At 50.6% G+C, this 10,902-nt stretch overlaps 1 protein-coding gene across 1 annotated transcript in view; it reads right to left on the reverse strand.

Annotated features, from left to right (window-relative positions):
* The window catches only part of MAP3K10 (mitogen-activated protein kinase kinase kinase 10), a 21,657-nt gene that overhangs the window by 5,780 nt on the left and 4,975 nt on the right, over nucleotides 1-10,902 (reverse strand). Inside the window, exons 2-6 of the mRNA XM_017502968.2 lie at nucleotides 10,360-10,540; nucleotides 4,549-4,697; nucleotides 3,882-4,057; nucleotides 3,026-3,272; nucleotides 645-761 (exon numbers count right to left, since the gene is read on the reverse strand). Of these exons, the coding sequence (XP_017358457.1) occupies nucleotides 645-761; nucleotides 3,026-3,272; nucleotides 3,882-4,057; nucleotides 4,549-4,697; nucleotides 10,360-10,540 (870 nt within the window). The remainder of the gene's footprint in view (nucleotides 1-644; nucleotides 762-3,025; nucleotides 3,273-3,881; nucleotides 4,058-4,548; nucleotides 4,698-10,359; nucleotides 10,541-10,902) is intronic.

Raw genomic sequence — 10,902 nt, forward strand, 5'->3', positions numbered from 1 at the left:
AAAAAAAAAAAAAAAAAAAAAAAATGCTAATCATTCTGTTTCTCTGAAGAGCTCTGACTAATATACCTCCTCTTTTATTCCCTTCCCTGAGTTCCTTTAAAGAACTTATCACTACTAGAAATCATCCTGTGGCCTAGCGCAGTGGCTCATGCCTCTAATCCCAGCACTTTGGGAGGCCGAGGTAGGTGGATCCCTCGAGGTCAGAAATTGGACACCAGCCTGGCCAACATGGTGAAACCCCTAACTCTATTAAAAATACAAAAAATTAGCTGGGTGTGGCGGTGTGCATCTGTAACTCGGGAGGCTGAGGCAGGAGAATCACTAGAACTGCACCACTGCACTCCAGCCTGGGAGACAGAGACTCCACCAAAAAAAACTTAGAACTGATCAATAAATTCAGTGAAGTTGTAAGATACAAAATCGACAGTAGCATGTCTTTATACCAGGAAAGGGAATTAGCATGTAAAGATCCTGCTTACTGACTTACTTGCTTACTCTCTGTTTCCCATGATAAGAATGAGGAAAAGGGCTTTGTCTGTCTTGTTTCCTGCTGTTACTCTGGCTTGGTGCCAGGTACAAACATCAGGCTCAAAGATGTTTGTTGACTGACTGATCGACTGGTCAGGGCCTTGGGAGATACTCACGGCGAATGGCCCTCAGCCGGGGGATGATGCTGGGGCTTGCGGGGGGGCTGGCGCCATCGGATCCTTTCCGCTTATCCAGAGTTGGAGAGGCCTGGACTGTGATCTTATGCTCAAAGCCTGCGGAAAGAAAGAGAAGCTTTCCTAAGCAAATGGTTCCACGGGTAACCAAAGGGAAGTTTCCACTGTAGAAGCAGAGAAGGAATTCTAGAACAGGAACACTGCCATTTTTCATTCCTTAATGCAGTGGTTCTCAGAGTGTGGGCCCCAGACCAGCAGCATTATCATCAGCTGAAAATGTCTTGGCAATGCAAATTTTGGGGCCCTCCCTGAATCAGCAAGTTGGGGTGAGGCTTAGCAAGGGAAATGTGGTTTAATAAGCACAAGCACAGCAGCTCTAGTAGACCAAGGACCTCGGCCTCAGTGTCCAACATGGTGGCCAGTAGCCACGTGTAGCAACTGAGCACTTGAAATGTGGCTTGTGCCATAAAAGAATTGGAATTTAACCTTTATTTATCTAATTGTAAAATTGTATGTGTACATATATATATATATATATATATATATATATATATAAATAAAAGATGAGGGCTCACTGTGTTGCCCAGGCTGGTCTTGAACTCTTGGCCTCAAGCGATCCTTCAGCATCCACGTCCCAAAGTGCTGGGATTACAGGTGTTAGCCACCACGCCCAGCCAACTCTTTTATTTATTTGGTTGTAATTAAAATTTAAATTTTAAAAACAGGCACTCCATTTGGTTACCGGAAACATTTAAGCGTGTTTGGAACAACTTGGGTATGTGTACCTACTTTTTCACCTCTAACTTTTATAAAATCTAAATACAGATAAAATATTTTTGATAGATCAGGCGCAGCAGCTCACACCTGTACTCACACCACTTTGGGAGGCCAAGGTGGGAGGACTGCCTAAGTGTGGGAGTTCAAGACCACCCTGGGCAATATAGGAAGACCCCCATCTCAGAAAAAAAAAAATCGATTTTAATGAAAATTTACTCTCCAGGTTGAGATGTGCCATAAATATAAAATACACACTGGATTTAAAAGATTTAGTGTGAAAAAAGAAGGTAAAATATCTCACAATTATTTTGTATTGATTACATGGATATAGTGGGCTAAATACATTTTTGTTTTTTTTTGAGACAGAATTTCACTCTTGTTGCCCAGGCTGGAGTGCAATGGTGTCATCTTGGCTCACCGCATCCTCTGTCTCCTGGGTTCAAGTGATTCTCTTGCCTCAGCCCCCAGCGTAGCTGGGATTACAGGCATGCGCTACCACGCCCGGCTAATTTTGTATTTTTAGTAGAGACGAGGTTTCTCCATGTTGTTCAGGCTGGTCTCAAACTTCCGACCTCAGGTGATCCACCCACCTCGGCCTCCCAAAGTGCTGGAATTACAGGTATGAGCCACCGCGCTTGGCCATAAATAAATAAATATATATTTCGTGACAGAGTCTCACTCTGTCACCCAGGCTGAAGTGCAGTGGCGCATCCTCTGCTCACTGCAACCTCTGTTTTCTGGGTTCAAGTGATTCTTATTCGTCAGCCTCCCAAGTAGCTGGGATTACAGGCATGTACACCCTCACACCTGGCTAATTTTTGTATTTTTAGTAGAAATGGGGTTTCACCATGTTGGCCAGGCTGCTCTAGAACTCCTGGCCTCAAGTGATCCACCCACTCTGCCCTCCCAAAGTGCTGGGATTACAGGCGTAAGCCACTGCACCTGGCCAGATTTAAAGATATTTTTGAAGAGAGAACAAAAGTTCAGAAGTATCCTAAATGTCCAGACAGCTTCCTCTTAGGGGGTGGTGTGGTGTGAGGTTGTGTTTGGGAGGGTAGGTGAAAAGCACTAGGGATGGCTGTGGGGTTCTCTCTGCTTTCAAGAGCGGGGTGACTAGAGTAACTCATTTAGCTGTACATGTTTTTGGTCACGTCTCTCCCTCCCTCCCTCCCTCCTTCCTTCTTTTCTTTTAGAGATAGGGTCTTGCTCTGCTGCACAGACTGGAGTCCAGTGGTGTAACCACAGCTCACTGCAGCCTTCAACTCCTGGACTCAAGTGATCCTCCCACACCAGCCTCCACAGTAGCTAGGACTATAAGTACATGCCAACATGCCCAGCTAATTTTTTTTTTTTTTTGTAAATATGGGGTCTATGTTGCCCAGGCTGGTCTCAAACTCCTGGCCTCACCTTGGCCTCACCAGTAGGCTGGTGCTACAGGTGATCGCCACTGCACTGGGCTGATCATTGACTATGTGTGATATATTTAACAATAAAAACAAGTTGGAAAAGAAAAGGAAGAGAGAAATCCTAAGTTAGGGCTGCTCCCAGAAGCCTCTGAGGGGCGCTCTGGGGACTCGGGTGGGTACCTGAGGGCAGGCTGATGTGGCTGCCGCCTTCCCGCAGCTTGAGCAGGCGGCTGCGCTTGAAGTTGCCCTTGCGCTTGCGGATCCGGGGCTTCTCCTGGCTCAGCTGGCACATGAGCAGGTGCAGCTCCCGTTCCACGATGTCCATCTCACGCTCCGCCAGCTCCTGCTCCCGCCGCCGCAGCTGCTCCTCCTGGAAGCGCTGCTCCTGCGCCGCCCGCAGCAGCTCCTCCTCACGGCTCCGAAGCTCCTGGGGAGGAGAGGCGGGGGCTGGGGGAGGGGCTTAGCCACCCTGCTCCCTGGGGAGGGACCCAGGGCTGCTGGGTCTGGTTGGTGCCTCACACAAGGGTACTCTGCTGTGGGGCACACTGGGTTCACCACTGGATTCGTGCTTTGTTGCCAAGCTGGGTGCCAGGGAAGGGAACTGTTAGCCTAAAGAAAGGGGTGCCTTGTCTTTCTCTTTTCCCTTTCTTAATGGTTCCATTTAGAAAACTTCAAACATCCACAAAGCAGAGAGCAGTGCACCCCCCAGTACCCATCATCCAACAACAATTACCTATGCTTTGTGAATCTTGTATCCCCATCCTTCTCACCTCTTGCCCTTTCTTCGTTTCTGCTGTAGTATTTCAAAGCCAAACCCAGACATCATGCAATGTCACCTGTAAGTACTTCAGTACAGGGTGCCTTTTTCTTATTAATCCACCAGCAGGAGGCTGTCTTTTCTTAATATGCAAAAAAGGCTCCCTTGACCCTGCATGGACCCAAAGGCTGGGGTTCAGGGGAAGGGTCTCTGAGCAGCCCAAGGCATCAGAACTCAGGTTTCTTGCTCCATCTTTCCCACCTTGCCCCCTGCCTTCACCTTCTCCTTGGTCCGAAGGTCATCAAACATGTGCTGAATCTCCAGCTTCCAGTCTTCCTGCAGCGAGTGGAAGGACTCCAGTGGCATCTGGAACAGGGCTGACTGTTCGATGACTTCAAGCCGCTTCAAGATGCTGCCAAAATCTGGCCGCCCGTGGGGGTCTGGGTCCCAGCATTCTGGGGTGGGAGGAGGAAGGACAGTGGTGTGGGGTAGGGGTGTCAGTGGTCATGCTCTGGGGATTCAGCCTGCTCAGAGGAAGGCAGAATTTCTGGGGACTGAAGACAAACAGCTTCTATGGAGCTGAGGGGAAGGGATTCAAAGCCAAGCTCCCGGCCAATTCCACTCAGTGAAACGCTGGGAGAGAAACCCTGGGACCTGTACCCCTGAGGAGGGGCTGGTGGTAGAATCAGGATCCCTGTGGAATCCCAGGGCCAAGGAGTCCTAACAGGTTGTCTTGGAGAGCTCTGGGCCTGGCTAAAACAAGGGTTGGGGGGGTGGGGGAATGGAGCCAGCCATGGGGAGACTGTTTAGAGTCCAGTGGGTTCCAGCCCCTTCTCCCTCACTCCCAGGCCCACTGGTATGGATGGGTGTGAAGGGGCGAGGTCTGGGCCCAAGGGTCCCTGCCACTCCAAGCTGAGCCAACCCTCTCCATGGGGCCCCGGCTTACCCTCCAGGAGGCGGGCAAAGGGCTCGGGGCACGTGGAGGGAATGGGCAGTGTCAGCTTATTCATAGCCACGCCATACGCCACGGCCAAGGCGTCGATCTCACGGTAGGGGACCTCCCCCGTCAGCAGCTCCCACAGCAGCACCCCGAAGCTGCAGGCAGGGGAGAGGAAGGGGTGATGTCACAGCCCACCCCAATCCTCACCTATACTCAGCGTTGCCCTCGGTCCCATGTAGGGCCGCCCTCACCCCAACACCCACCCATCACAAGAACTTGCTTTGACCTCCATGGCCTTATTCTCCAATAGACATGGTGGGCTGAGCTGTCTGATGTCTCTTCTTTGTTTGGCCTCTCTTCCCTCGCCCCTGCCTGAAAACCTTCAGGTCCAATGTTCCTACTGGGCAAATCCATCCTTCTTACTTTTGCTTTTGTAGACATGGAAATTTCACTGTGTTGCCCAGGCTGGTTCAAACTCCTAGGCTCAAGTGATCCTCCTGCCTTGGCCTCCCAAAGTGCTCAGATTATAGGCATGAGCCTCTGCACCTCGCCTATATCCATCCTTCTTGACCCTGGCCTTTGATGACCCCTGCAGCCTCACCTCTCAACACCATCAGCCCATTCAAACCCCGACTTCATCTTGCAGCCACACTGACTACTGAACAGGCCCTGTTCTTCCTGACCTCTGGCCTTCGCACATGCTGTTCCCTTTGTGGAGCACACTCTTCCCTCGTGTAACTATTTGTTCCTCAAGTCTCAACTCAGGTTGCCCTCTCTGCCAGGAAGCCTTCCTTGATTCCACAGCCTCCAAAGCTATATTAGAGGCCCCTCCTCTATGTTCCCACAGAACACGCAGCACTTACCTCTAAAAACCAGTTAACACTATTTAACATTTATAAAGCACGCACTGCAGGCCAGGCACTGTGCGAGGCACTCAGTAATCCTCACAACAGCCCTGTCAGGCAGAAGGATTTGGTGTGGCCCCTGCTTTATCTGATGAAAAGGTACAGGCTCAGAGAGGTTAAGGGGCTTGCCTGGAGTCACACAGCTAGTGAGTGGTGGAGGCACTTGGATTTGGGTCTGCCTGCTGCTCAGGACAGTGCCCTCAGTGGCTTCATGGTTCCAGAGCATGTGTCACTGTGCTGTGGTCACCTGCAAGGCTATCTTCCCCTGCAAACTCTGCACCCTCCCAGGTCCCGATGGCCGTTCTGTCTGGTGCCTACCCTGGAGTAGATCCCCGGTCTCCTCCACTCTCCACTCACCCAGTCATCCAACATATACCATTTTTTTTGTTTGAGACAAGAGTTTCTGTTGCCCAGGCTGGAGTGCAGTGGTGTGATCTCAGCTCCCTGCAAGCTCTGCCTCCCGGGTTCAAGTGATTCTCGTGCCTCAACCTCCCAAGTAGCTGGGATTACAGGGATTACAAGCACACACCACTACCCTGGCTAAGTTTTGTACTTTTAGTAAAGACAGGGTTTCACTATGTTAGGCTGGTCTTGGACTCCTGACCTCCGGTGATCTGCCGGCCTTGGCCTCCCAAAGTGCTGGGATTACAGGCATGAACCACTGTGCCCAGCCCATTCAACATATACTCATTAAGTGCCTACTGTGTGCCAAGCACCGTTCTAGACACTAGGAAGAGACAGACACAAATCACTGCCCCCATGCAGCTGACAGCCTCCCATTCTTCAGTGACAGTGCTGGTGAACTGGGGCTGGCCACATGCTGCCTGCATGAATTTTCCATTCTCCTTTGCAGCTAAGCATGTCCACATGACCACAGTTCTGGTGCATGAGATGTAGGAAGGTGTGCAGTAGGCGACTAGCTTCCAGGAAGTGTCCTTAAAAAGAAGGGGTGCCCTGGACGGGCATGGTGGCTCACGCCTATAATCCCAGCACTTTGGGAGGCTGAGGCAGGCGGATCATGAGGTCAGGAGTTCAAGACCAGCCTAACATAGCAAAACCCTGTCTCTGCTAAAAATACAAAAAAAAATCAGCTGGGCATGGTGGCACATGCCTATAAGCCCAGCTACTCAGGAGGCGGAGGCAGGAGAATCACTTGAACCCAGGAGGCAGAGGTTGTAGTGAGCCAAGATCGCACCACTGCACTCCAGCCTGGGCAACAGAGCGAGACTCTATCTCAAAAAAAAAAAGAAGGAGTACCCCTTCTTTTCTCCTTCCTATGGTTGACTTGTAGACATAAAAACTGGAGCCTGGCACAGTGGCTCATGTCTGCAACCTCAGCACTTTGGGGGGCCAAGGCGGAAAGACCTCTGGAGACCAGACTAGGAAACAAAGTGAGACCTCATCTCTACAAAAAAATTAGCCTGGCGTGGTGGCATGCCTGCAGTCCCAGCTACTAGAGAGGCCGAGGTGAGAAGATCCCTTGAACCCAGGAGGTTGAGGCTGCAATGAGGTGTGATGGCATCACTGCACTCCAGCCTAGGTGACAGAGCAACACCTTGTTTTTTTTTTTTAAAAAAAAAAAAAAAAAAAAAAAAGGTGGAGCTTGAGCAGTCATTCTGGATCATGAAGTAAACTTGAGAATGGAGACCATACAAGGCGGGGGAAACCAGTGGTTTTTAACTGGAGGGTGGCATGATCCTCCCCACTCTCCCATGTCCCTGGAAACCTGTGGGGATATTTTGATTGTTGTAATGACTGGGAGTACCACTGAAGTTTGGTGGCTGGGAGGTATGGATACCCTGCATCCTGATAAGTACAGGACACAAAGAATTAGCCTGCCCGGCCAGGCATGACTAACTCACACCTGTAATCCCAGCACTTTGGGAGGCTGAGGCAGGTGGATCACCTGAGGTCAGGAGTTCAAGACAAGCCTAGGGTGAAGCCCTGTCTCCGCTAAAAATATAAAAATTAGCTGGTGCATGCCTATAATCTCAGCTACTTGTGAGGCTGAGGTAGGAGAATTGCTTGAACCCAGGAGGCGGAGGTTGCAGTGAGCCAAGATTGTACCATTGGACTCTAGCCTGAGTGACCTAGCAAGACTCTGTCTCCAAAAAAAAAAAAAAGTGGCAGCATAAATGAACGCCTCCTGTAAAGCCATTTGGAACTTTTCCCAAAGGGCTGCTCTGCTCTAGGCTGAGCCGGGGACTTCCTGTCTGATCTGTCTCTGTCCCATACCCATTAATTTGCTGCTCGGACAATCTGGCGCCTTGGCTGGGAATTGACGGGAACAGTAAATGGGGAGACTCAGGTTTGGCTCTAATCAAACAGAAAACTCTGGGTTGAAAGTTTCCATGGCCACCATCAACTCTCACTGGTGACAGCAGCAGTCCCATCATTGGCCGTCTTTACCTAACAGCCAAAGGAGCTTTATTGCTATTTTTGAGACGGAGTCTCACTCTGTCGTCCAAGCTGGAGTTCAGTGGCGCCATCTTGGCTCACTGAAACCTCCGCCTCCTGCAGTCAAGCAATTCTCCTGCCTCAGTCTCCTGAGTAGCTGGAACTACAGGCACCCGCCACCAAGCCCAGCTAATTTTTGTATTTTTAGTAGACAAAGGGTCCTTTCTTCCCTTCCTTCCCTTCATTCCTCCCTCCCTCTCTCTCTCTTTTTTTTTTTTTTAAAGAGACAGGGTTTCACCATGTTGGCCAGGCTGGTCTCGAACTCCTAACCTCAGGTGATCTGCCCGTCTCGGCTTCCCAAACTGCTGGGATTACAGGCACAAGCCACCGCACCCAACCTCTCTCTCTCTCTCTTGAGATGGAATCTCACTCTGTCACCCAGGCTGGAGTGCAGTAGCACCATTATGGCTCACTTACAGGTTGATGGGTGCAGCACACCACCATGGCACATGGGTTCACGCAATTCTTCTGCCTCAGCCTCCTGAGTAGCTGGGATTACAGGTGTGCGCTCCCACGCCTAGCTAATTTTTGTATTTTAAATAGAGATGCGGTTTCACAATATTGGTCAGGATGATCTTGATCTCCTGACCTTGTGTTCTGCCTGCCGTGGCCTCCCAAAGTGCCAGGATTACAGGCATGAGCCACTGTGCCCAGCTGAATTTTTGTATTTTTAGCAGAGATGAGATTTCACCATGTTGACCAGGCTGGTCTCAAACTCCTGGCCTTAAGAGATCCACCCACCTCAGCCTCCCAAAGTGCTGGGATTACAGGCGTGAGCCAGTGCACTCGGCCCCCAAAGCAGCTTTTATTTACTTCCTTTTAAAAAAATTAATTAAAAAATTTCTTTTTCATACATGGCATCTCCATATGTTGACCAAGCTGGTCTCAAATTCCTGGCCTCGAGTGATCCTCCCACCTTGGCCTCCCAAAGTACTGGGATTACAGGTGTGGGCTACCACACCATTCACAGACATGACTCCTCAACGCTTCCTACTTCATTAGAATAAAGCCTGAAGGCCACTCCCTCACCCCCAGGGCCTTCCAGCTCACTCTCCTACATCATTTCCTTCCTCTCTCTTCCTTGCTGGCACAGTGGCAGCCACACGGGCCTTGCTGCTGTTTCTGGAACACACCACGCTCACCTCAGCCCCTCCTTTTGGGTAGCTGCTCCCCCTGACTGGGATGCTTCTTCCCCCAAACTTCCTGTGGCTAGCTCCTTTTTGCCACTCAGAACTCAGATGAAGTATCATTTCTCAGACTGCTCCGAGAAGCATTCCCATCCCAAAAGTAGTCCTCCAGCCATTAAAGTACCTTCCTCTCAACCTCCCAGCACTTCGTACTAACACTTTTTTTTTTTTCTGGTGTACTTAATTATCTTTAAAAATTATAATTTTCTAGGCCGGGCGCGGTGGCTCAAGCCTGTAATCCCAGCACTTTGGGAGGCCGAGGCGGGTGGATCACGAGGTCAAGAGATCGAGACCATCCTGGTCAACACGGTGAAACCCCGTCTCTACTAAAAATACAAAAAATTAGCTGGGCATGGTGGCGCGTGCCTGTAATCCCAGCTACTCAGGAGGCTGAGGCAGGAGAATTGCCTGAACCCAGGAGGTGGAGGTTGCGGTGAGCCGAGATCACGCCATTGCACTCCAGCCTGGGTAACAAGAGGGAAACTCCGTCCCAAAAAAAAAAAAAAAAATTATAATTTTCTAAAAAACAGATTTTTAAAAAAGAGCTTCTCATGTATTTATTTACTTCCTTAGGGCAGGGATTGCATCTATTTTTGTTTGCTGCTATATCCCTAGAACTGGTGAAGTTAGATGAATGAATGAGTGAATTCATCATTTTCCTGTCTGACAGATGGGACGGTGCACTGGCTCATGTATGAGGGACTTTCAGTGCTGGCATCCACATGCTGTCTCTAGGTCTTTTTTAATTTTTTCTTTTTTTGGAGACAGAGTCTTCCTGTCACTCAGGCTGGAGTGCAGTGTCATGATCTCGGCTCACTGCAACATCCACCTCCCGGGTTCAACTGATTTTCCTGCCTCAGCCTCCTGAGTAGCTGGGATTACAGTCATGCATTACCATGCCCAGCTAATTTTTATATTTTTAGTAAAGCCAGGGTTTCACCATGTTGGTCAGGCTGGTCTCAAACTCCCGACCTCGTGATCTGCCAGCCTCAGCTTTCCAAAGTGCTGGGATTACAGGCATGAGCCACCACACCCAGCCCTGTCTCTAGATCTTATGAATTTTTTATTCTAATCCAATGTGCCCTCCAATTGCCACTGTGCTAGCTGAACGGGTAACCGGCACTTGTCTGGTGGCTTGACCTTGCCGCAGGCCCCTCTGTCAGACCTAGGTCCTGGCTTTTAGCAGGAGACCCTCCCGCCCACTCTGCCCTCACCCCTTCCTCCCTCCCTCACTCCGCAGAGGCCAACCCGGCCACGCCTTTCAGCACCTCCAGACATCACTGCTTTTGGAGAAGAGGGAGAGACGGATAACCTCCGGCGCCATCCAGGCGTAGGTCCCCGCAGCGCTCATCTTGGTGGTCTTGTGCCACTCACGGGCGAGGCCAAAGTCCGTGATCTTGAGCACCGTGTCTGCAAGGTTGTGGTTCTCGATGGCCTCCAGGATCAGGACTGTGGGATGGGAAGAAAGGTGGGTCACCTTAGACCTGCTGTGCTGCAGACCCAAGTGTCCTGGCCCGCTGCCTCAGCTGGAAAAACATTTCTCCTCTCACTGCCTCAGGCTGCCCCACTCTGTGACAGCTCCTTTCCCGGCCTGGAACATCCATGAGCCCCTCCACCCAGGTCTAATCCCTGTCCCAGGCTCCCACGAGGGAGGAGGGAGCTCCTTCTGCATCCTCTGCCCTCCTGACTTTGTCCTGGGCTCTGTGGAGCACCATGAATGGTCAAGAACCAACAGCCAAGGCTGAGGTGGGTCACTTGAGCCCAGGAGTTCAAGACCAGCCTGTGCAACATAGCAAGACCCCATCTCTACA

Source organism: Cebus imitator, unplaced genomic scaffold (assembly GCF_001604975.1).
Source record: "Cebus imitator isolate Cc_AM_T3 unplaced genomic scaffold, Cebus_imitator-1.0 Scaffold306, whole genome shotgun sequence".
Taxonomy (NCBI): Eukaryota; Metazoa; Chordata; class Mammalia; order Primates; family Cebidae; genus Cebus; species Cebus imitator.